Source organism: Jaculus jaculus, chromosome 10, assembly GCF_020740685.1.
Source record: "Jaculus jaculus isolate mJacJac1 chromosome 10, mJacJac1.mat.Y.cur, whole genome shotgun sequence".
In the NCBI taxonomy this organism is placed as follows: Eukaryota; Metazoa; Chordata; class Mammalia; order Rodentia; family Dipodidae; genus Jaculus; species Jaculus jaculus.
In genome coordinates, this window is record NC_059111.1 from 18,291,179 (window position 1) to 18,318,137 (window position 26,959).

A 26,959-nucleotide genomic window follows, 5' to 3' on the forward strand; every position below is an offset into this window, starting at 1 on the left:
CCTTGGAGTCTCTTAGCCCAGAGGTAAGTGAAATGTCATATCAGGAGGCAGTCCCAGAGGTAGCCTGGCCCAGGGGTAGGGGAGAGAGAAGGAGCGTGGTAGAGAGCTGTGAGACCCTCACAGGCAGCAGGTGCAAGTCCGCTGTCACCAGAAAAAGCTCCTAAAACCACTTTGAGGCTTCTCAAATACATGGCCACCCAGGCCGCGTAAGCAGGGTATTTCACGGAAGAAGTCCCTCTTGAAAAGTTTTCCTCTCACACCTTGGAATTCTACTAGATGCCCCTGCAAGCCGCCAGCTTCCTGTCTTGATCTGAGCTTGGTGTGTGGCTCCCCTCCCTCTGAGAGAGGCCTGATGGATTCTCACCTCCCCCACTGTGCATGGCCTCCGAGAAGCAGCCCACAGATCAGAAACTAGCAGGGTGGAAGCAACTGGAAACTGCATGTGGCCTAGCTACCTTCCCCGTGGGGCTCTGGAATCTTGACAGGTCTCCAGCGTTGGATCACACTGCAAGCATTGTTTGGACAGGGCTGGTCAGCAGGGTGCTTGTCCACGACTCCTGCGTTCAGGACTGGAGAAGGAATAACCTTACAAGGTCAGGGTGATTCCACAGGAGATCTCAATCCATAAGCCAGGTTTATCCTTATTAACCAGATACATTAACCACCATGAATTTCTATCTTTTATTTTTCTGGGCTTATATAAATATATTTTAACCAGAACAACAAAAGCAAACCTAGAGAGTCTTTTGTTGAAATGCGTTTCAAAATCTTCTGGGGAGTGGGGAGAAGTGGGGGAAATAAGAAGCCATGATTAAGAGTGAAAAGTCTTTGACAAAACTGGTAGAAGAGAAACAGGCATGAATGGGTATGTTAAGGGAGTTTAAATATTTATCAGGCAGTCAGATGCATGAAGAGTGATCAGAAAAGCTGGAGGATTTCTGTACCTATAGAGAAAGTAGGTTGCAATTAGGAATGATCTGCCAAGAAAAATCCCTGAGAGGAAAAAACATTTAAGGGGATTCACAATGCCGATATGCAGAGATTAGTCTAAAAATCCCTTCCTTTTTTTTTTTTTTGTTTTGTTTAGTTTTGTTTTGCCAAGCCACAGAGAACTAGAAAGCCAACTTCATCCTCACTGAAAGAGACGATGAAGCCCCAGGTATTAGCACAGCCACAGAACCTCTGCCCTGCTCATAATAATAATAATAATAATAATAATAATAATAAACCCAAGTCAAAACCAGTTGCAGGAGAGGCACTGGAATTTTAACCCTCAGTGAGCTGGTTAGTAGGCCATTGAATCTTGGGTCACTTCTGGGCACCCATGAATACTTCAGGGTAAGAAGATTCCTTTGGATCCAAGGCTGGCTAAAGGAGTATTTGTCCTGTTATCAATTAGGAAGGAAATGCATGAAACGAGACAAAAAAGTTTCTATGTTTGTTTTGCATGTGTATGTGTGTGTGTGTGTGTGCGTGCGTGTGGAGGCCAGAGGACACCCACAGATATTATTCTCAGGTGTGCCATCCACTCTTCTATTTTTGCTAGGGCCTTCGGCCACTGCAAAGCAACTGCAGATGTGTGTGCCATTTTGTGCATCTGGCTTCTATGGGTGCTGGGGAATTGAATGCTGACTGACAGGCTTTTCAATCAAGTGCCCTTCACCACTGAGCAGTCTCGCCATCTCTGGAGTTTCTTACTGATATCACAGCTTGCTGTTTTCCTGGAGTCCTGGCCATTTCCTGGTCTCAGCTCCTCTTTGTGGGACTGGGGTTACAAGCACATGTGGCCACGCCCAGTTGTTTTTGTGAAGATCTTGCAGATTTGAATTATTTCAGCTTCCCTCCAGCCTTCTTGTACAGGAAGCTCACTTAACCACTGAACCATCTCTCCAGCCTCACCTACCTCTTTTTAAATTTTTATTTATAAGAGAGAGAGAGAGTTAGAGAGAGAAAAAGAGGGGGGGAGGGAGAGAGAGAGAAAGAGAATGGGAACATCGGGGTCTCTAGTCACTGCAAACACATTCCAGACCTATGGGCCATCTTGCACATCTGGCTTACGTGGGACCTGGAGAACTGAACCTGAGTCCTTAGGCTTCGTAGGTATGTGCCTTAACCACTAAGCCATCTCTCCAGCTTTCGCTCTCTCTCTCTTTTTTCTTTTCTTTCTTTTTCTTTTTCTTTTTTTTTTTTTTTTTTTTTTTGAGGTAGGGACTCGCACTAGCTCAGGCTGACCCCTGGAATTCACTATGTAGCCTCAGGCTGGCCTTGAACTCACGGAGATCCTCCTACCTCTGCCTCCTGAGTGCAGGAGTTAAAGGTGTGCACCACCACGCCCAGCAATCCTCTTAAAAAAAACACATTTTATTTACTTATTTATTTGAGAGAGGGAGAGAGGCAGAGAGAGCAAGAGAACGGTCACACCAGGGCCTCCAGCCACTGCAAACTCCAGACACAGGCACCACCTTGTGCATATGGCTTACGTGGGTGATGACGGGGAATCGAACCTGGGTCCTTAGGCTTTGCAGGCAAGCACCTTAACCGCTAAGCCATCTCTCCAACCCCTCATCTGCCTCGTTCTGAGACAGGGTCTCTTACTGGCCTGGTGATCACCAAACAGGCTGGACTGGAAGGCCAGCAAGCCCCAGGGATCCATCCATCTTTGCCTTCTCAGGACTGGGACACAGGCTTGTGCCAGCACTCCTCGCATTTATGTGGGTGGTGGCGATCAGTCTCAGGTCTTCATGGTCAGGAGGCAAGTGCTTTACCCTCCGAGCTGTTTATATTTCTTAAAGACTTGCTCCAAATTGTCCATCTTTACGTGTAGGCTCCATTCTAGCTCTGTTTGTTTGTTCAGTGGCCGTTTGGAAGGAAACGCGATTTTCTCACTAGCAGCCGAGCCGGGCAGCCGCGCCGTGGCAGGTGTCCTCTGCTCCCTTCTCCACGGGCTTCAGTGGAGGGAGCTGACACCGTTCGCATTTCCAAGGAAAACACAGAGGGAAACAAAACGCCAAAGAGGTGGTTACACTGGCAGGAAGTAAAAATTGATTTGGCAATTTTTATTTTGAACGGTAGTTTTTGAAGAAGTACAGATGTAATCAGGGCCATTACGGAGTTAGATGGTGAATTTTATAGGTCATATGGAGGAGAGCTCTGGATCATTTTAAGGGTTTTATAGTTGATGGCCTTAGGTCAAGTGTCTGGTTTTAGTCTTTGAAAGCATAAGGTTTTTGCTTTCCTTGATATGTACTTCAGGAAAGTATTACTTTAATGCCTGTCAGCTATTCCACTTAGAAATACAACCAAAATGGGTTGGGGAAATGAAAGAAGGGTGGGCTGCTCTTGGGGTTATGGCACGGGACCTTACTAAAGACAGAAGAGAGAAAGAAGGAGGAGAGAAATGGGCCAGGAAGACACTTGTATGTGTGAGAGAAAACTTGGGGGCTTCAGAGATGGCTCAGTGGGTAAAATTTTTACCACGTAAGCGTATAGACCTGAATCTATGTCACACAGAAGCCAGTGTCACCTGTAATCCCAGGCCTGGAAGGACTGAGACAGAACAATCCCTGGGCCTCGCCTAGCGAGGACCACATTCAGTAAGAGACCCATAGCTCAAAAACATCAGTGTGGGCTGGGGAGATGGCTTAGCGGTTAAGGCATTTGCCTGCAAAGCCAAAGGACCTCAGTTCGATTCCCCAGGACCCGTGTAAGCCAGATGCATAAGGTGGAACATGCATCTAGAGTTCGCTTGAAATGGCTGGAAGCCCTGGTGCGCCCATTCTACTCTCTCTCTCCCTCCCTCTCTGCCTCTTTCCCTCTCTCAACTAAATAAATACATAAAATATCAACGTGAGATGCATTGAAGACACTTGATGTCAATTTCTGGTCTAACGCACACACACACACATACACGGCTCATGTCCAAAGTATTTATACTTGAAGTGTGTATGATCAATTAGTGAACACTGAAACTTTCCTCGGTGTAAAAATATAACTGGAGCCGGGCATGGTGGTGCACATCTTTAATCCTTGCACTTGAGAGACAGAGGTAAGAAGATCACTGTGAGTTCCAGGCCAGCCGGAGACTATAGAGTGAGTTCCAGGTCTGCCTGAGCTAGACTGAAAAACCTACCTTGAAAAAAAAACAAAACCCAAAAATATAATTGGAAAGGTCATAGTGTGAGTTAGTGTTCTTTTGCAAGTGATCAGGAAATGAGGAGAAAGAAGAGGGGAAAGAAAAGAAGAAGAGCAAAGTGGGGAAGTGTGCAGGTTTGGGTCACAAGTACTTACACTTCCTGGTATTCCGAAGGCGTCACACACCTCTAACTCCCAGCCTTTGAACCCCCAGAAGAGAAAGGCCAGAGGATGGAGAGTTTGAGGCCAGCTTAGGCTACATAATGAGACTCTGTCTCATGAAATAAATAAATAAATATACAAAAGCAAAACTGGCTTCAAAACTAACCAGGTCATAATAAATATCTGTTGTCTATTGAATGAATAGGATAATCATTGTATTCTATGTGGGAAAAATAAAGCTAAGGGGCTGGGGAGATGGCTCAGTGGTTAAAGGCCCTTGCTTGTAAACCTGCTAACCTGAGTTCGAAGATTCTTGGCACTCATGTGAAGCGGTCCATATGTCTGTAATTGAAACGTTTCTATGGCAATAAGAGGCAGAGACAAGAGTCTTAAAAGGATGGAAGGAACCGGGCATGGTGGCGCACGCCTTTGTCCCAGCACTTGGGAGGCAGAGGTAGGAGGATCGCCGAGAGTTCGAGGCCACCCTGAGACTACATAGTGAATTCCAGGTCAGCCTGAGCTAGAGTGAAGCCCTACCTTGAAAAACCAAGAAAAAAAAAAGGATGGAAGGAGAAGGACCAACACTTCAGGATTGTCCCTTGACCTCTACACATTCTCTAGACATACATGTACTGACACAAATAAGTAATCCAAATTGAAAGAAAAAAAATTTTTTAAAAAATCTAAAGTTAACATTTTATCTTTCTTGACCAATATGGTTAGTTACTTAATTACAAAAGTCGAGTAAAGCATGGAGATCATGAACGGGTACACACCTTTAACAGTTTATTTTAAACTTAAAACACATGTACCTCCACTCCCCCATTTTCTGATGTGGGGCCAAGGGCTTTTCTTTGAGCATGGGACACTGATTGTCTTGGGCAAACCACACCCCGTAGCATTATCTGAGGTTTCCACTGCATTTCTTTAAAGTGGGGTGAGAATTTAAAGACATTTACAAAGCAGTCTGAGCACAGAATAATTCTAGCTTTTTATTATTTTTGCCCCTAATCATTTTCAGTTGTCTCATCCACACCTAATTTGCCAGCAGTTATTTTATTTTATTTTATTTTTCTACTTGGCTTCTTGCCTTTATTGAGTCTTTCCAAAGTATTCAAGTTCATTTTTGTAGCAACAACTGCCGGACACTCTTTCCCACTGCGTTGTCATTCAAAGGTTTATGAGTCATTTGCATATTCCCTGTCATTACAAAACACCAGCAAAGGGCGCAAATAGGTTTGGGAACATGTACTAGAGGACGAAACCTAGAAGTGCAATGGGGAAGAACCTTCTAGAATCTTTTCTGTGTCAGCCTGGTGGGAGCCACCTGAATGGTAGGCATAGAGTCCAGGAGGAAATAAAACAGTGTTTTGGAGGACTGCCCTGGCAAACTCCTACCTATAAAATGACGGCAAACATCCAGACAGGATTGATTTTCTTTTTCTTTATGCCTGGCATAGCCCTGTTTCTGGACCCTGTCTTCATCACTCAGTAATTGATTGTGGGATTTGCTAGAACATTCTGTACAGAAACAGGTTAAATGGTGTCAAGCTGCGACCATTGGGCTGCTGTGTTACCCGTTCCCTGCATCCCCAGGTAGTCACCTTGACAGCGGTCCCTAGGGATTCGAACCAATAGCTCTAGTGCGTAGAAAAATCTTTTGGGATTGTCTTCCTTTTCCTCACTCGTCTGTTTTCCAACAGGGAGCTAGGGGACACACTCATAAAACGCCTGTTGAGAAGTGTCCTGCCACAGCCTCACTTTCCTTTTTTTTTTTTTTTTTTTTTTTTTTTTAATGTGGATGTGTGCTTGTGTGTGAGCATGTGTGTGGAGGCCAGAGGATAACCTTTGGCGTTGTCATCAGAATGCTGTGCACCTTTTGTGTGTGTGTGTGTGTGTGTGTGTGTGTTTTGTTAATTGGGTTAGACTTGCTGGCCAGCGAACCCCAGGGATCCTCCTGGCTCTGTCTCTCCAGTTCTGGAATTACAAGTGGGTGCCTCCATGTTTGGCATTTTTTTTTTTTTTTACATAAGCTCTATTCTGGTATTCCCCTAATTATTATTATCCCTGAGCTTGGATCAAGACTGCTGGTGATTCTGCTAGCTGCAAAGATGTATACTCAGAGGGATTTACCAAAAGGGCGTTTTGTCTTAATAAAAGCTGTCGGGGATGGAACACCTCACATTTCCAGAGGCTCTGGTCCAGAGGACAGGAATGGCTGCTAGTGCCGGGGACCTGGAAATAAGCAATAAAAAGCAATATGCACTTAGAATAGGTGTCTATAAGCCTGTGCTGTAAGATGGAAATATTTCACTCCACACAGGCCAGGCAGGTCTTTTCTCAAAGCCTGTTGGACTTGATCTGGCTGCAGCTTGGTTTTGTAGAGGTTTCCCAGGCCCGGGTGGACCTGGAGGGAGCTGAGCTGGAGAACGCAAGCAGTGGTACCGCGAACCGCTGCTCCACACCGAGCAGGAAGGAGGCAACAGGTGCCAGTTGCATCTGAAATGCCCAAGGTCTGGGCTGAACCCATTGTGCTCTAGGGAGCACGTGCGTGCCAAAAGCCAACAAACAGCACTCAGTGCTGGTGACACGGGCCAGCTACAGAAAGTTTCTTAAGGGCTTGCAAAATGGCTTGGTGGTTAAGGTGTTTGCTTGAGAAGCCTAAGGACCCCAGTTTAGTTCCCCAGGACCCACGTAAGCCAGATGCACAAGGGGGCGCATGAGTCTGGAGTTCGTTTGCAGTGGCTGAAGGCTCTGGTGTGCCCATTCTTTCTTTCTCTCTATCTGCCTCTCTCTCTCAAATAAATAAATAAAATATTTTTAAAAAGAAGTTCTTTATGCTCTGAGTACTCTGTGTATGAAAGAAGAAGAAATATATACATTAAATTTATATATATATATATATAGTTTTTTTTAGGTAGCATCTCACTCTGTTCCAGGCTGACCTGGAATTCACTATGTAGTCTCAGGGTGGCCTCGAACTCACAGGGATCCTCCTACCTGTACCTCCTGAGTGCTAGGATTAAAGGCATGTGCCACCATGCCCGGCCAAAAATATTTTTATTTATTTGCAAACGGGGAGAAAGAATGAGAGAGAGGTGGGGGGAATGGGTGTGCCAGGACCTCTTGCCATTGCAAACGAACTGCAGATGCATGTAAGTCTGATACCAGGGAAGTCAGCCCAAGCCGTCAGGGTCTCTTAGAGCCTAGGCTGACCTCAAAGTCACTATGCAGCCAAAGATGGCCTTGAACTTCTGATTCTCATGCCTCCACCTCCCAGTGCTGGGATTAGAGGTATGTGCCACCATACCCGGCTTTATGGGGTGTTAGGGATCGAACACAGACATCACGCATGCTAGACGAGCACTCTACCAGCTCGGCTACATCCCTCAAAAGTTACGGTGACCTTGAGTGAGGTTGAGCACATGAAGTTTTATTGAATCCACTTTATTTTCTGATGACTCTTGAAAGCAATGGCAGAAAAGGAGAGTCTGAAGCCAAGGCCCTAGGCAGACTGGGGAAGAAAATGAATGTACTAAAATGGAAAATGCTGGGTTTTGTAGGAAGGTATGTTATATCTGAATGAGGCCTCAGAGTATAACAGTTAACAGTCAGGGCCAAGTGTCTGAAATTGGCCTCGCCACTTAGCGTAGGTGTGTGCGCGTGCAAGTGCACACGTGTGCCTTTAGCGTTGGCCTCTCTGTAGCTCCTTTTCCACACCCACAGAACGGGTATAGTGAAAGTGTCCACTCGGATGGTTGGGAAGATGGAACTAAAGGCTACTTGTAAATGCTGTGGTTGGAGGGCAGTTGTCACCTCCTGATGATTGAAGGCCCTCTCCCTCCCTGGCATGGTCACTTTTAAAGATTGCCAGAGAGAGCTCAGTAGGTAGAGTCTGCGGTGAATGTGCGGAACGCATGCTTAGTGCAATCCTGCTGTCTGCCGAGTGTTCTGTGCAGGGATTGCATTTCAATACTCAGCTTTATTGGCTCTTCTCCTTCAAAGTCAGTATAATTTTGGTCATATACCAGAGTATCTCTTGAGCTGTATTAACTGAAGAAGTTGTTTTTTTTTTTTCCCCTATTGTCTTTTTTTTTTTTTTTTAGATTTTTTTGTTCATTTTTATTTATTTATTTGAGAGTGACAGACAGAGAGAGGAAGAGGCAGGTAGAGAAAGATAGAGAAAGAATGGGCACGCCAGGGCCTCCAGCCACTGCAGACGAACTCCAGACGCGTGCGCCCCCTTGTGCATCTGGCTAACGTGGGTCCTGGGGAATCGAGCCTCAAACCGGGGTCCTTAGGCTTCACAGGCAAGCGCTTAACCGCTAGGCCATCTCTCCAGCCCTTGTCTTTGTTTCAATACTGAATATGCTCAGGTAGTGTTGAGCCCACTGAGATGATGTGAGGTATGCAGGATCGTGGCACTGTTCATGCTGGAGCTGGATGGTTGGGCAGGGGGCAAGGGAAGAAGCAGGGTAGGCCAAGGCAAACATGCCCAGAGTCCCGGTTCAGTGATGTAAATCGTGTACCAAGTTTCAACGAGAAAGTTCATAGAGAAAACAATGAGACAATCAAGTGGTAAATCTAGAATATCAGTGTGCAAGTGGCATAACTTTCTTCTTCTATTGGTGTGCAATCCTGGGTCGTTTTTGACTGCAAGGTGAATTAGAAAGTCTTGGTAGGAATGTGGTCCCCCCACCCCCGCCGTGAAGGGGATGTGTGATTTGTTTGCCAAAGGCCCTGGTAGCCTTCAATCTGTCAAGATGTTGCAAGCTGAGAGCAGTTTGCCAAAGCAAACTATCCAAGTGAAATAACACACAGGCTGCCCGTGCAGACACACACACACACACACACACACACATAATCCCAAATTGGGTCAGAAGGAACGAGGATTTGGGCTAGGTTGACCGTGTTTGGAAGAGGCATGGGCACAGAGACAGGCTATATGAGCAGGGTGGGGTGGCCCAGGACAGACTCCGCGGAGCAGGGATGGGAAGCCTTCAGCCCTTGGCAGAATTTTCTCCGGCCCCTGGGGTTATATATTTCTCTGGCGGCTGTTATTACAGCCCAAAGAATAATTTCCCCTTTGGGGAAATTTATTTTATTCCATTCAGAGCAGAGCCCATTTAATAACTAAGATTTTATTCCAGGATGACTTTTGCTGGGCACCCCTATACATTTTTGCCTTACCAGGGCTCAGCAAGATGGAGAAAAGAAGTATTTGAACATCTAAGTATAAATTATGTTGCACTTTTGCAACGAGAGACATCAGCAAATATTTTCGTACCACACCTCATGGAAATCTTACCAAAGAAGTTTTTTGGGGGGTAGGGGTCACATAGACTTTAAAAAAAAACTCATTTTAATAAATTTCTCATAAAAATGTTTAAAAGTGCCAGGAGTTACTCTGAACACTATAAAATCTTTTCCTTCCCACTAGCTCAATTTATCTTGAAATTTCAGAGGTCATCAGGATGGTGAAACTTTATTCATTAGTTTAATGCATTATTCATTAACTCAATGAATAATTCATTAATTCAGTGCAATAAGCACTTTCTATGTGGCAGGCACTCTGCTAGCTGCTGGTGATAGGGAAGTGACAAAATTAACTCCCTGATATCCTGCATATTTATATATGTATATACACACATATATACATACATACATACATACACATATATATGAATGGGTATACCAGGACCTCTAGCTACTGCAAATAAACTCCAGACACATGTGCCACCTGTGCATCTGGTTTTGTGTGGGTACTGGGGGATTGAACCTGGGTCCTTTGGCTTTGCAGGCAAGAGCCTTAACCACTACGCCATCTCTCCAGCCCTCCTGCTACATTTTAATGGGAGGATAAAAAGAAATTTAAACAGTACAGGAGCTATTAGTGCTATGGGTAAAAACGAGCACTTCCCAGCCCCCACATACAAAACCAGGCATGTCTACACATGCCTGTAACCACGGTTCTGAAGAGGGTGGAGACAGGAGGATCCCCCATCCTCCATGGTCAGCCAATCCAATAAAAAAAATGTGGGCTCTAGGGTCAGTGAGAGGCTATGTTGGGGAAATAAGACAGAAAGACAAAAGAGGAGAACACTCAGTGTCTTTCTCCTGGTCTCTCCTGTGCACACATGAGAAAGATGCATCTGTACATCTAAACATGCATGCATATTCCACATGCGCACCCACACCAGAAAGAAGGAAGGAAGAAGGAAGGAAAGAAGGAAAGAATGAAGGAAGAAAGGAATGAAGGAAAGAAAGAAAGAAAGAAGGAAGAAAGGAAAGAAAGAAAGGAAGAAAGAAGGAAGGAAGGAAAGAAAGAAGGAAGGAAGGAAAGAAAGAAAGAAAGGAGGAAGGAGGGAAGGAAAGAAAGAAGGAAGAAAGGAAAGAAAAATGAAGGAAGGAAAGAAAGAAAGCAGGAAAGAAGGAAGGAGGGAAGGAAAGAAAGAAGGAAGGAAGGAAGGAAAGAAAGAAATACAGAAAGAAGGAAGGAAGGAAAGAAGGAAGGAAGAAGAAAAGAAATAGCCTGGGCTGGGGAGAGGAAGTTGTTTTATTTAAGTATGAAGCCTTATGAAGGCAAGAACTTTGAGCAGAGACCTGAGCAGCTGAGAGAAGGATCTGACAGGCAGATGACTTGGAAGGAAGTACTCTGGAGACCGGAAAACCTGGCATCTTCCATCTAAGAGGCCCCCTTTGCTCCTCAACCTGCCCCGATTCCTCTACATGCTCCTGAGCAGCGTGTGATCCGTGGCTCTGTAGAATAGCCCACCTGACTGCATTACAAGTACAGGACTGCCATGGGTGCCAAGCACGGTGAGGGGCTGAGGTGTGGCACGCTGATGGAGCTGCTGTTTTTTCAAAATATTTATTTATTTATGTATTTGCAAGGAGAGAGAGGGACAGACAGACAGACAGAATTGGTGTGCCAGGGCCTCCAGCCACTGCAGACCTACTCCAGATGCATGTGACACTGTGCATTTGGCTTTATGTGGGTCTTAGAGAGTCAAACCACGGTCATTAGGTTCCATAGACAAGCACCTTAACCACTAAGCCATCTCTCCAGTCCCCCCTTTTTTTTTTCTGACAAAACCATGCCAATCTGGTTTTCTTTTAAAATACTGCTAGAATGTGTAACAAATGACTCAGAGGTGCAGGCGCCGGTTTAAAGGTTGGATCAGGCATTCAGCTCAGTTGAGGTGGGCCAGGCCAGCTACAGTGTTTCTGTTTTACATATGAGGCAACTGAGGCATGGGAGAAAAAGGGACTTTTCAAGGTTGTGCAACCTAGAAGTGTGGATTCTCAAGTTGTGATGCATGTATTCTTTATTTCACCAGCAAACTTAATCTAGTTATGTCTAGAAAATACTGACACCCCTGCTCTATTCTGTCAGGAGATCCCATCTTCAGATGTCCTTCCGGTCACTAGAACATGTCTAGGATGCATTTCCAGGTCCGCTGTAAGTTTGGAAAAACTTCACGAGTTAAAAAATCCGCAGGTTGGGCTGGAGAGATGGCTTAGCGGTTAAGCACTTGCCTGTGAAGCCTAAGGACCCCGGTTCGAGGCTCGGTTCCCCAGGTCCCACGTTAGCCAGATGCACAAGAGGGCGCACGCGTCTGGAGTTCGTTTGCAGAGGCTGGAAGCCCTGGCGCGCCCATTCTCTCTCTCTCCCTCTATCTGTCTTTCTCCCTGTGTCTGTCGCTCTCAAATAAATAAATAAAAAATGAACAAAAAATATTTTAAAAAATCCATAGGTTGGAGAGATGGCTGAGCAGTAAAAGGCACTTGTTTGCAAAGCTCGAAGGCCTTGGTTTGATTCCCCAGGACCCACGTAAAGCCATATGCACAAAGTGCTGCATGCATCTGGAGTTTGTTGACAGCAGCTAGAAACCCTGGCATGGCCATTTTCTCTCCCTTCCTCCCCACTCTCTCTTTCCTTGGAAATAAAATAGAATAAAATAATCTTTTTAGGGGCTGGAGAGATGGCTTAGCGGTTAAGCTTTTGCTTGTGAAGCCTAAGGACCCCGGTTCGAGGCTCGATTCTCCAGGACCCATGTTAGCCAGATGCACAAGGGGGCACACACAACTGGAGTTCGTTTACAGTGGCTGGAAGCCCTGGCGCTCCCATCCTCTCTATCTGCTTCTTTCTCTCTCTGTCACTCTCAAATAAATAAATAAAAATGAACAAAAAAATTTTTAAAAAAATAATAATTTTTTAAAAATCCAAATAGGGCGCTGGGAGATGGCTCACTTGGTAAAGTGCTTGTCACGCAAGCATGAGGACCCAGTTAGAATCCCCAGCGCCCATGTGAAGGCTGGGCACATTGGAGCACCCATTTAATCCCATTATTTTTATATTATATGCTTATTATACTCGTATTGTTGGGTGGGGTGGCATTTGGATGCTGAGATGAGAACCTTTCTATAACTCCCCAAGCCTCAGCTGACAGCCAGGGTTTCCTCATCCCCAGTTTATATGTAAGGGAGTTTTTTGGGGTTGGGACAGTGTCTTACACTCTTAGTTCTGTGGGAAAGGTTGGGAACAGCCATATCATCTTACTTAACTGCCTTCAGTGTCAATCCCTTGAGGGCTGGACAGATAGCTCAGTTGTTAACGCGCTTACCTGCAAAGCCTAACAACCTGGGTTCGGCTCCCCAGTATTCAAGTAAAGCCAGATGCAGAAAGGGGCACATGCATCTGGAGTTCAAGGGGCCCTGGCATGCCCCTTCTGTCTGTCTGTCTGTCTGTCTCTCTCTCTTCTCTCTCTCTCCTTCTCTCTGTTTGCAAGTCAATAAATAATTTTAAAAAGAAAGATGTAACGGAGGCTAGAGAGATGGCTTAGTGATTAAGGTGCTTGCCTGTGAAGCCTAAGGACTATGGTTCTATTCCCTAGAACCCATGTAAGCCAGATGCATAGGGTGGCAGATGCAGCTGGAGTTCATTTGCAATGGCTGGAGGCCCTGGCACAGCCATTTTCAATCTCTCAGATGAATAAATAAACAAATTTTTTAAAAGAAGTAATGGCCTTCTGCAGGGATGCTTAAAATAATGGTATTGATGATCAGAAACTGAGACTTCTGTTTGTTTGTTTGTTTGTTTAGAGGTAGGGTCTTGCTCTAGCCCAGCTGGCCTGGAAGTCACCATGTAGTCGCAGGGTGGCCCTTGTACTCATGGAGATCCTCCTACCTCTGCCTCCTGAGTGCTGGGACTATTTCTTGTCAACCAACACCCTTCGCCTCTCCCCTGACACACTATCGATGCGGAGCGTTTTCTCCTCCGCCACGCTGTGATCACTGATCCCCACAGAGGAGAATGTTTACGGCTTCGTGATATTAGCAAACCCAGCATCACCCAGATGGGAATGGTGGCCTTTCCCGTGTTTGCAGTCAGCGCTCAGGGCCAACCGGCTCCGATTTCTGCACTTTCTCGGTATTTGATGACAATTACTTGTGAGGGCTGGTGACGGTAGGGCGTCAGGCAGAGAACATACATGACCCCAAAGAGCAAGAGATGAGTGCAGGAAAGGCTCTAAGGCAAGCCCGGCTCGTAGGAGGGGAGTTCCAGGCCAGGCTCAGAACCCTCACCCCCACTCTGCAGTAACCTTACCAACCTGGTAACAGCCAGCATATATTGCTATGTGCTGTACATTAACTGTGTTGGTCACCTTATGCAGTCCCTTCCATACTCCTGAGACAGCTTCTGTCATCTCCTTTTTACCAAAGGGGAAACTGAGGCAGGCTCTAGCACCTCGAAGCGAGCCAGTGGTGAATATGGGACCTGAGCCTAGATCTGCCCAGCTTGGTGTATTCAGTAGGGTCCATCTCAGGACCCTGGTTGGACCGTCCTGTCCCTGCTGATGGGCATGTCGTCACAGCTCTGGCCCGTCACTTCTGTTTGTTTGTTTTTCCTTGCCAGTGTGCCGGGTACCCTCCTGCTGCTTGGTCTCCAACTCGTCTGCCCACAGCCCTCCACTGAACACAGAAAGGTAAGTCGCGGCCACCCAGAATCTGCCAGCGGCACCAGGGTCCCTGCGGTCACTTCCTTGAACTTTGTTCTGCCTGGAGGTGAGTCGCCGCTGACGGCAAGCGGCAGAACCCATTGAGAAGGACTCGCTGGTCCTCCCGTCCTTCTCCAGACCCTGGGGCTTAGACAGGAAGCCCAAACCTGAGTCCGTCTCTGGTCGGACAGCAGAGCCGGACTTGCACCCTGGGTCCCTAGAAGGGACAGTTGAGGAGAGGTGAGTGGGACCATTTGACAAAGGCCTGAGCAAGGCTGAGGCATCACCCAGGAGTCGAGAGGCACCAGGATGGCACCTGTCCCTTTCTAGGGACACCTTCCAGACCACAGAGAGGGCAAGATCAGAGAGACAGAGAGCGAGGGAACACAGCCACTGCCACCAGCAAGGGAGCTGAGAAGGAAGAACCTGGGCCTCTCTCCTCCTACCCCATCTCCTGCTGGTGCCTCCCTTTGACCAAATCCAAACAGAAAACAGAAAACAAGAAGCCTCTGGAAGACCCAAAAGGAAAGCTTCCGGAGTCCCCGATACCTTTGAAAGGAGAGTTGAGTATGCGTCCCTTAAAGATCTGTGTACTTCATGGTTCGAGAATGTTCCACCAGGACCTCAGTAAGCCCAAGGCTGCTCCTTAGCACAGCAAGGTTCCGTCAGTGATCCTGAGAAGTGGATGCGTGACAGGACTCAGAGAAAGCCCCTCACCCCCCACCCCCATTCCCTGGGAACTCCTCACGTTCACCAGCGAGGCAGCTCAGACCCCTGAGAGAACAGCCATTCATACTTCGGTGGAGCCGAGATGGTTGCATCCTTTGCCGGGAGAGAGTTTTCATGGGGGAAGGTTGGGAGCAAAGGGGCCTGGGGAGAGAGCACGTGTGAAGGCAGTGCTTGGTGTTCTTCTCATCTGAGTCATCTCATTCCCTTTAGAACTGGGGAATAGGCTATAGTTCTCATTTTCTGATTTCTCATTTTTTGTACTTTGTCATGAACGTGAAATCTGACTGGTCTCATTAGAGCCTGGCACTGTGTGGGTGCTCTCAGTGACATACGCGTTGAGTGCTGGGAAATGGCTCAGTGGGTAAGAACACATGCCACACATGCGTGAGGGCCTGATCCATCCTTGAGTTCGATTCTCTGGCACCCACATAAGCAGCTGGATACGGCCACACGCCCCCTATAACTCTAGCCCTGAGGGGAGTGGAAACCAGAGAATCACCTGGACCTCTTTTCCTCAGCCAGTCTGAGCAAGCAAAAATGGCAGTTCGGGAGCTGGAGAGATGACTTAGCAGTTAAGGCACTTGCCTGCAAAGGCTAACGACCCAGGTTCGATTCCCCAGTAACCACATAAGCCAGATGCACAAGGTGGCATATGTGCCTGGAGTTCGTTTGCAGTGGTTGAAGGCCCTGGAGCACACATTCTCTCTATATATATGCCTTTCTCTCTCTCTCTCTGTATGTATCTCAGAATAAGTAAATAGAAGTTTTTCTTTTAAAAAATGGCAGTTCTGTGGTCAGGGAGAGAGTCTTTTAAGGAAACACATAGCTATGAGGGATGTAGAGGATATTCAGTGTTCTCCTTTGGCCTATGCAAGCATGCACGTGGTGGTGCACATATGTCATGCATACACACCACACCACGCACACTACACACACACATGCAAAACAAACAAACAAAAAGCTCAGCCAGGTGTGTTGGTGCACACCTTTAATCCCAGCACTTGGGAGGCAGAGGTAGAGGATCACCATGAGTTCAAGGCCAGCCTGAGACTACACAGTGAATTCCAAGTCAGCCTGGCCTAGAGTGAGATCCTAACCTGGGAAACCAAAAAATAAAAATAAATAAAATAAAATAAAATTAGGTGGCTAGCTGATTGAACGGGTAAAATGGAACAAATCTAAGCATCATTTTGCTGGGTTGACTTGTAGTTACCTGCTCTCTCTCTCTTTCCTGCCTCTTCCCATCCATAATTTCAGAAAGAACAAACTTTTATTATTGTTATGTCATTTATTAAGGTTTGGAATTATTGGGATTATTAATAATTCACATACTCTACCAATGTTCTTTTTGTTGTTGTAGCATAAGTAATAGCTAAAAAATATTGTATGAATGATCAAGTTATTCTGCTCTCTCTCTCTCTTTGTCTCTCTCTTTCTCTATCAGTCATTCAAGTTTAGTCAGAACCATGTATGTATACCCGAAGGTGTAACCTATGTCTTTCTTAAGGGCTTTACTTTGGGAAGTGGGAAGAGAAACGTTTATGAGTTTCTTATGATTGTTGAATTAAACAACTGAGCAAAAAGAAATGTTTCATTTTGGTATGCAGTACCTCCTTGGCAAAACAGTAACTTAGTTGTGGAAGGTTAGATTTAAATTTTCTTTCCCAAAGTCATTTATAGATTTTTTTAAACTTTCTAAAAAATATATTCAATTAATTTAGTTATTTGAAAGAGAGAGAATGGGCACACCAAGGCCTCCAGCCACTGCAAACGAACTCCAGTTGCATGCGCCCCCGTGTGCATCGGGCTTACGTGGGTCTTGGAGAATCAAATCGGGATCCTTTGGCTTCACAGGCGGCTGCCTTAATGGCTAAGCCATCTTTCCAGCCCCATTTAGAGATTTTTGTTTTAATTTGGAGGACATGTATTTTAGAACAGCTGTCGACTGTTATAAACATACGTTTTGGCTACCAGGGTTATTACCATTCATCCAAGGGTAGAAGGCATTGAGTGCTTTCCTTGGGTGGTAGATGGCTTTTCGGGGTGTTGGTGGAGCTGTGTACAACTGTGACTGTCAGACCCTGGGCATCCCCAAATATTTGGCAGTAGAAGCCGTGCCGGCAGTGGAATCATCCACCTCTTCCCACTAGAGGAGAAATAAAGATATGCTAAGTCACAGGGGCTACGATGCTGTTTCTGTAAAGAGTTGCTGGAAATGCTTGGGGCTTTCTGGGCCTTGATGTCTGTTATAATTACTTAGCTTGGCTTTTGTGGTATGAAGGTAGCCAGAGATGCTGTGTAAATGAACGATTGTGGTTGTGTTCTGATAAAACTTTATTTACAAAAACAGGTGGTGAACTGGACTGGCTCAGTGGTCCACAGGTTGCTCAGCCTCCTCTTCTAAAGGCAGGATAGACATGAGTTAGCTGAGGTGTATGTGTTTTGGAAGCTGAAGTTGGAAATTGTCTCTCTTTAGGGCTTTAAGGAACAGAAATGAATTGGGGAAAGTATATAATTTTTCATCAACATGAGATTGGTGGTTGCTATCAAATTGATTTCATTATTTTTTAAAGTAGTTTTATTTATCTATTGGAGAGAGAGAGAGAGAGAAAGCAGATAGAATGGGCACACCAGGGCCTCCAGCCACTGCAAACAAACTCCAGACACATGCACAACCTTGTACATCTGGCTTATATGGGTCCTGGGGAATCGAACCTGGGTCCTTAGGCCACACAGGCAAGCATTTTAACCGCCTAAGCCATCTCTCCAGCCCTATCATCACTAAGTTCTTATTGACCCATTGTAAGATCTGCTACCACCGATTTTTAGCCTTGAGTTCCAGGGAGAATTAGAAAACCATTGATGGTAAATTCTTCAGGGACAGCATTATAACTTGTGCGTGTTGTCCTTGAGGGGAAGCAGGGCAGCTAGCTCCTGAAAGGCAGCCCGTTTCTTCCTCCTTACCACGGCCCTGTCCAACCTTAGCATATGGAAGTACGTCCACAGTGTGAGTTATCTCGACAGAGGGCCATCATTTGTAAATGCTGCCAAGCAAACGATGCACTTCTCCATGCTGCTCGGGTGACTGGACACATCTCTCTACAACTGTTCCATTGTTGTACCGACAGGGAGGATCCTGCGCAGAATGTAAGTAGCTCTTTCCAGATGTTTCTGTCTTGAAGTTCTCATGTCCTTGCAGTATTAACAGTCTTACAAAGGATCGCTCACTCTCTGTGCTTGGTAACTAATTAGTATCACTTGACCATTAACCATGCTTTTGAAACTTGTATTTTATTTTTATCTTTAGATTTTTTTCTTTTCACAATTTTTTATTAACATTTTCCATGATTATAAAAAATATCCCATGCTAATACCCTCCCTCCCCCCCGCCCCGCTTTTGAAACTTTTTGTGAATAAGGTGAGATCAAGAGCAGAAATAAGCCGGACGTGGTGGCGCACGCCTTTAATCCCAGCACTCGGGAGGCAGAGGTAGGAGGATCGCCGTGAGTTCAAGGCCACCCTGAGACTACAGAGTTAATTCCAGGTCAGCCTGGACCAGAGTGAGACCCTACCTCGAAAAACCAAAAAAAAAAAAAAAAAAAAAAAAGAGCAGAAATAAACTGTGCTCTATAGAAGAAAAATTCTGAAATGTGTCTTTTAGCTTTTAGAAATGGAAACGTGTACAGTTAATTATAACTACTCGACAATTTTAAAGTTTACTTCTCTTAATTAAAAAAAAATTAGAAATTTATGAAAGCTAGAACGTAATAAAAACTCACTTCTAGGCTACTAGCCAAAGGGAGCTGCTCTTAAGCCATTTATTTATAGAAACTTTCAAACAAAGAGACCAGGACACTACAGAAAGAAGTAAGGGGGAAATAAAATATTTGTTTTGCTAACTGATAAGCAAGTCATAATGCCAATAGCAGGGGACCTCGTGATGGGTCACAGCCATTCAACGCAGCATGCTGTGCATCCCGTGACCTTAAATCACCTCTTGACAATCTGTGTCCCATGGTTGGATATGGAACAGAAAGCCTGCAGATGGGCCAGATGAATTTTCAGATTACATAAAACTTCTCAAATGATTGCTGCTGTAGAAAGGAGAAAACAGCAATGCATCTAGAAGCAGACATAGGAGGGTTTCTTCATGATTTAAGGTAGATGAAAATTTAAAAATGCTCAGTACACTGAACTGGAGATGTAGCTGACTGGCAGGGCATTTGCATAGCATGCACAAGACTCTGGGTTCAATCTCCAGCACTATATAAACAAGCAAACAAGTGGGCACACAATAAGCATTATATATAAAAGAATTATACTACATTAAAGCTGAGGATGGGCTTGGACAGGTAGCTCAGCAGTTAAGGTGCTTGTCTGCAAACCCTAACAACCCACTTTTGTTTCCCAATACCCACATAAAGCCAGATGGACAGTGGTGTATGCAACTGGAGTTCGTTTGCAACAGCTAGAGGCCATGGCACACCCATTCTCTCTCTTGCTCTTTCCTCTCTCTATCTCTCTCTACTTGTAAATAAATTAATAAATATATTTAAAAAACCTGGCCAGGTGTGGTGGCACATGCTTTTAATCCCAGCACTCAGGAAGCTGAGGTTGGACAATCACTGTGAGTTTGAGACCACCCTGAGACTGTGTCGTAATTCCAGGTCAATCTGGGTTAGACTGAGATCCTACCTTGAAAAAAACAAAACGAAGCAACTGAAGACTTGCTAAGACCAAAACACTCACCATGAAAGGGTGAAAATGTAATCAGGATAAATCCATATGTGCTTCATAGAGATTTGTGTTCAGAATATTTAGAGAAGTCCTAAAGATCATTAAGAAAAAGCTGAGTAATCCAATTTAAGCATGGATGAAACTACTGTAATTTGTATGAGAGGATACCCACATGGCCACTAAGCATATAGAAGGCTGTTCCATCAGAATCATTAGTAACAAGGTCAATACAAATACAGACTAAAATCTCAGCGCAAGGCTGGAGAGATGGCTCAGAGGTTAAGATGCTTCCCTGCGAAGCCTAAGGACCCATGTACCACTCTCCAGATCCCACGTAAACCAGATGCACAAAGGTGAGGCAAGGTCACACATGTCCACTAGGTGGCGTAAGCATCTGGGGTTTGATTTCAGTGGCTGAGGCCCTGGCATGCCAATTCTCTCTATATATCTCTCTTTAAAATAAAATAAAGATTTATTAAAAAAAATTTCAGTGCATCACCCCTGAATGGCTAAAATGAAAGCAGCAACAGTGCAAATGTGATGACATATGGAATTAAATTAGAACTTCCACATATTGTTGGGAAACTTTAAAGTGGTGAGCCGCTTCAAAAACCCAGTCATGCATGTTCAAGCTAAGCCTTGTCATTCTAGGACATGCTGTGTTAGTCAGGGTTCTCTAGGGGAACAGAACTGATCAAATTAATTGTATTACAAAGGGAATTAATGATTAGCTTATGGCCATCCAACAACAGCAGTTTGCAGACGTGAGAGTCAAGGAACCCGGTAGCTGCTCAGTCCACGTGACTGGATGCCTCAGCGGTCCCAATGTGGCTCTGCAGGCCTGGGGGCTTCCTGGAGAGCCTCTGCTCTTCAGTCCCTGCTGGAAGGCTGAGGGAACTTGGTTCCAATGCCAAGGAGGAAGGATAGCGGAACAGGACAGACGCACGTGCAGGTGAAGACACTCACCTGCTTCACCAGCAAGCAGCTCTGGCCGGTGGGAGGAGAATAAGGCTGCCTTCTCCCAGAGCTTCCTGAGAGAACCAGGAGGGCCACCCACTCCCAGGGAAGGGCTGGAAGCAATCTCTGAGAACCAACCAAGATGAATGCCTGGGGATTCCTAAAAAGATGAGGTTGACAACAGAACTCACCCATCACACCTGCCTGTAAACGAAGGTATCCCTTCACTGTAATTGACATAGACTTCAAAATGGATGAAAATTATGAACCAACAATATCATTGGATTTCAAGCGCTAGAAACATGAAGAAAATGGCACCCATCATAATCAAATTGCTTAAACCTAGTGATGATGAGAAAACCTAAGTCTCTAGGAAAAAAAAATAGATATTTTATATACACAGGAACAAGATTAAGAGTGAGAAAAGATTTCTTGGGATGAAGAGATAGCTCAGTGGTTAAAGGTACTTGCTTGCAAAGCCTGGTGGCCCAGGTTCATTTCCCAAGTACCCACATAAAGCACAAAATGGCACATATATCTGGAGTTTGTGTATTGTGGCTGGAGGCCCTGGCATGCCCATAGTTTCTCACTCCTCTCTCTCAATCTCTGTGTGTCTGTCTCTCTCAAATAAATGAATAAATAAACATTATAAAAGAAGCCATGTGACAAATTACATTTTTTTAAACAAAGAGAAAAGATTTATTTTCTCCCATTATTCATTCCAGCGAAGCAATGTCATGGAAGTATGGAAAGAATAAAACTGTCAATCTAGAATTGCATGCCAAGCAAAAGCATCTATAAAAAATGAAAATGAAGCAAATACATTTTCAGACACACAAGCGCTGCACTGCACTATCCTGGAGGTATATTCAAGAAAGTTGAGCTTGGGGGTGCACACCTCTAATCCTAGCTCCCAGGAGGCTGAAACGGGAGGATTCCACGTTCAATACCAGTGTTAGCTATGTAGTGAGACCCTGTCTCAAAAAAAAAAAAAAAAAGTGCTGTTGCCAGGGAGATGGCATGGTGGTAACATCTTTAATCCCAGCACTCAGGAGGCAGAGGAAGGAGGATCACTATGAGTTTGAGGCCAACCTTGAGACTACAGAGCAAATTAGTCAGCTTGGGCTAGAGTGAGACCCTATCTTCAAAAAACAAAAGAAGAAGAAGGAGAAGGAGAAGGAAAAGAAGAAGAAGAAGAAGGAGAAGGAGGAGGAGGAGGAGCCGCAGCAGCAGCAAAGCACAAAAGTACTTAAAATAATTTTGTTTATATTTTGTTTAAAGATAGAAAAACTTGGAATGAAATAACATGAAAACAATGGATAACAATGGTCATAAAGAGTGGCTGTTGACTGGTAAGAGGCATGAGGGAACCTTCCAGGGTGTTACAAATATTCTAAAACTTGATTTAGATGGAAGTTACTCCGGTCTTTTTAAAAATGTTTTATTGAGCCAAGCATGGTGACACATGCCTTTAATCCCAGTGCTTGGGAGGCAGAGGTAGGAGGATTGCCATAAGTTCGAGGCCAGCCTGAGACTCAATAGTGAAATCCAAGTTAGCCTGAGCTAGAGTGAGACCCTATCTCAAAATTTTTTTTCTTTTTTATTGCCAGCCATGGTGACTCAGGCCCTTAATCACAGCACTTGGAAGGTAGAGATGGGAGGATTGCCAGGAGTTCAAGGCCACCCTGAGACTCCATAGTGAATTCCAGGTCAGCCTGGGCTAGAGTGAGACCATACCTCAACACTACCCACCTCCAAAAAAATATAAAACAAAACAGAAAATTTAAAGAAATATTTGTGCATGCATGTGCATATGCATATGTATGTGTATGTGCATGCATGTGTGTGAGTGTGTGTGTGTGTGTGTGTGTGTGTGTACACGCCAGAGTCTCTTGGTACTACAAATGAGTACCCACCCAGCTTTACGTAGGTGGCTGGGGAAATGAACACATGCCAGCACTTTATGTATAATATTCCTCTATAAAAAAACACGAAGCCCAGGTCATGACTCGAATGCCCATACTGAGATGGCACTAACAGTCTCTGGAGAAATGTGGGATTGTCCTTTGGGAGTGACCAGAAAACAAAGATGTTCTTCAAAATACAGCCTCCAGCACGCTGCCATCAGAGCCCGGTCAGTCCCAGAGCCGAGCCGAGCTGGAAGCTGATTCTGAGGCAGCCGCTGTGTCTCCTCCAGCTGGGATCTGTCAGGCTGGCTGTGTCTAAAAGCATAAGTATGACCGGCTGCTTCTAAAATGTTAGGAGTATTCCTACTTATGAGAAATGAAGAAATTATAATAAAAAAAAGACCGTGTTAAGGGGAGAATTCCAGTGTTCACTAATTCAGGCTGTGCTAAGCCTTTTGGATTCCTATGCAATGGCGGGAAAAAAAATAATAAAATTTACTTCTACTAAAAATGGAGCAGGAAGCGTAGGAGTTGGTGTTTGGAAAGCCCTTTGGGGTGTTTAGGAAGAGAGCATCTTTAGGCTTTTAGTTCAGGAATAATGGGGCAGGGTTGGCATCTCATTTATTTCCTTGAAGACCAGGATTCTTTTCAGATCTGTATTTTTTTTTTTTTTTTGTTCCTGAACATGGCTATTACTCACAGGGAAGTGTCATATCATGGAACAGAGAGAAAACAGCCCTTCCAATGCTTCCTGACTTCTTGTCTGTGGCAGGGTCTATATGTGACCTACTTCTCTCGTTGCTATGACAAAACACCTGACAGACATAACTTATGGAAGGAAAGTTCATGTTGGCTCACAGTTTCAGAGAGATTGCAGTACATCCTGGCAGGGGAGACATAGCAGTATTAATGGGACCAGACAGGAGACAAAGAACTTGGACCAGAATCTGGGGTGGGTGTAACCTTCAGAGCCTGCCCTTAGTGACCTATTTCCACCGGCCAAGCTCACCTCTTAAAGAGTCCACAACCTTCAGAACGGTGCCATCAACTGAAGACTGCATGTCCAAAACACTGGAGCACTTCTCAGATTCGACTAATAACAGCCTACCTGCCCAGCCCCTGGAGCCCAGCTTTGGGTGGCTTCATATGAGTTAGTTTTCTGAGCTTCTAGTATTTCTGTTGCAGTCAGGTTCCCATTGCTGGTAGAAACCACCCAGCCAAGAGCAGCTTGTGCTTGAAAAGGTTAATGTTGGCTTTCAGGCTCAAGTGGAAAGCTCTATGATGTCAGGAAAATGACAGCAAGAGCAGAGGGTGGACATCACCCCCTGGCCAATATAAGGTGGACAATAGCATCAGGAGAGTGTGCCAAACACTGGCAAGGTGAAACTGGATATAATACCCATAAGCCCACCCCCAACAATACACTCCCTCCAGGAGGAGTCCGTTCCCAAATTTCGATCAGCTAGGAACCTAGCATTCAGAGCACCTAAGTTTATGGGGGACACCTGAGCCAAACCACCACAAGTACTGTAGCTTTTCTAGGCTTCTTCAGTGGAGGAGTCTTGCTTCTGGCCATCCTTGTGTTAACCTGGTACTAAAGAATGCTGGAAGGAGACCAGAGCGACACTCATTTCCACCACGGTGGCTCTGTTTGAATGTCCTGTTGTTAACTTCTGGCTGCTTCAATCCCTCCATCTCTAGATTCTGAAAGGAGATGTTCTCTTGCAGGAAAGCTCTAGATCAAGAGTAAAACATGACAATCCTTCCTATGAGGGCAGGATTGAGACCTGAATAGCACTTGAGTTAGAAGATAGCCTAGACAGGGAATGGAGAGATGGCTTAGCAGTCAAGTCACCTGCCTGTGGAGCCAAAGGACTCAGGTTCAATTCCCTAGTACCCATGTAAGCCAGTACACAAGGTGGCACATGTGTTTGGAGTTCATTTGCGTGGCTGAAAGCCCTGGTGTGCCCATTCTCTCTCTGCCTCTTTCTCTCTCTCAAAGAAATAAACAAGATTTAAAAAAGAAGAGAGCCTAGACAATCTAGTTCGACTCTATCTCAAAACAAAAGAGAACACAGGAGAAAAATATTACAATCACAAGGAAGCTGAAATAGATGTATTAATATCAGACAATATAGACTTTAGGGTATGGACACAAAGAGGAACATTTAATTTTTAAAAATATTTTATTTTATTTTTACATATTTACTTATTTATTGAGAGAGAAAGAATGGGCACACCAGGGACTCCAGCCACTGCAAATGAACTCCAGATAGGTGTGCCACCATGTGCATCTGGCTTACGTGGGCTCTGGGGAGTTGACTTCAGTCCTTAGGCTTGGCAGGCAAGTGCCTTAACCACTAAGCCATCTCTCCAGCCTGACATTTAATTTTTTAAAGAAAGCGAAACATGAATGACTCCAGAGAAGTTGTTCAAGGCCACCAGAGGAAGGAGACATTAGAGATCAAATAGGCTGGGGAAATTGGGGGGTTACCCGCACATTTATGCATCAACAATGATACACAATGAGTTTTGAGTTTTCCTGTCCTATGACCCCCACTTCCCTGATGAGTAATTCTTTTTTCTTTCTTTCTTTTTTTTCCTTTTTTTTTTTTTTTTTGTATTTAGTTGTACTAAGTTCAAAGGCAAAGAAAATCAAAACAAAATAACACTGGTTTTCTATATGTGAATATGTTTTGTTTTGTTTTTTTCCTTAGTATTTTTTTTCCTGCTTCACAGAAACACAATTCAAGAGTATAAATTCCTTCCTGTGGAAGTCTGTAGTTCCATTTATAACAATATTTAAAAATAAATGCATTATAAATGTGTTATTATTGTCTGAATAAGCTCTCATACTCATATCTCAAATGTGATCTTACTACAAACAAGCCAAGTTAGACAGACTAGATATTTTTGTGTGTTTCAAATCTAACAGAGTGACTTTGGGACCATAAATGGTTCTAAGAAAAATCAGTATTTTATGTGCTTTAATTTTTTTCTCTCACAATTTCCATTCCCTCCCACACTTATGCACACAAAACCCAAGCCATAAAAAGGTGTTTTTAAAATAACTTTTAAATTCCCCACTATGTTATGTTTCTAGGCCATAGTACAGAAAAAACAAAATTCTGACAAACAGCATAACTTATCACTTACAGCACCAATCTCACTCTTTGAAGGGAAAGAAAAAATGGAGTAGTGCAGTCTTTGACCTCTAGCCTTGAGTGTTTTAATTTTTTTTTAAAATTTATTTGCAAGCAGAGAAAGAGAGAGAGAAGAGAGACAGAGAGTAGGTGCATCAGGGCCTTCAGCCACTGCAAACGTGGCTCGTTAGACTTTGCAGGCAGCGCATTAGCCTAACGAGCCATCTCTCTCCGGTCCCACTGAGTGTTTTCAATAGGCCATCTTCTCTGAATTGATGACGTCTCTGATTCTTGGTAAAAGAGTGAAGGAAGCATTTCACAAATGCCAGCTGCCTTCCTTTCCTACAAACCGTGCTGTGTGCCTTTGTCGGTTGAGGAGAGAGGAGCAGTCTCCTTGGAAGGGGCTGTCTTTAACATCTGGAAAGAGAAGGAAGGGCCTTCCTAGGACATCTGTAAGAGCCACCCTTGAAGACCAGCTCCAGCCCTTTATAGTTTGAAGAACTGGCTGCTGATCACTGGGGGAAGAGGCCAGGGTCCAAGGCCATGCGTATGTGGACTCGTTCTGGGTACAATGGCATGTGACAAGGAGCCATTGATCTTCGCCCAGGACTCTAGCCTCTGCTTAGAGTGAGTGCTGGCAGGTCAGAGGGCAGTATGTCAGGGCCCTCAGTAAGGATGTTGTGAGGATGGGCTGCCCCTGTCTCACAGTCACTTTCTAGGAAGGAAGATTTTGTTTGGTTTGGTTTTGTTTCGTTGACTTGTTTTTGAGGCAAGGTCTCACATTAGCCCAGGCTGACATGGAACTCACTCTGTATTTCTAGGCTGGCTTTGAACTCACCACGATCCTCCTACTTCTGCCTCCCAAGTGCTGGGATTAAAGGCGTGTGCCCCCGCGCTTGGCAAAAGCTGGTGTTTTTAAGCCAGCATCACTCATGAAGACCTCTCCCCCTGGAAAGGTGAGGTGTATCACTACCAAGTGGAGAGGCCTGGATTCCAAGTTCTTAACCCCAGAGAGGCACATCCTCCCGTCAGCTCAAGCAGCACCCCACCTTTGTTCTCTAGAAGGTGGCAGCTCACCGCTTGGAGTGTCCTATTTCTGCTCTAATTACATCTAGTCACCTGTATTCCAAGCTGGCTACATACCAGTGTCCATCACTAGCCTCACACACTGACCTGCAGACAGGTGTGGTCT

At 44.9% G+C, this 26,959-nt stretch overlaps 1 protein-coding gene across 1 annotated transcript in view; it reads left to right on the top strand.

Moving 5' to 3' along the window:
* Thsd4 (thrombospondin type 1 domain containing 4) overlaps positions 1–26,959 on the top strand; it is a 694,201-nt gene that overhangs the window by 39,160 nt on the left and 628,082 nt on the right. The window contains exon 3 of the mRNA XM_045160247.1: positions 14,213–14,282. Coding sequence (XP_045016182.1) covers positions 14,213–14,282 — 70 coding nt within the window. The remainder of the gene's footprint in view (positions 1–14,212; positions 14,283–26,959) is intronic.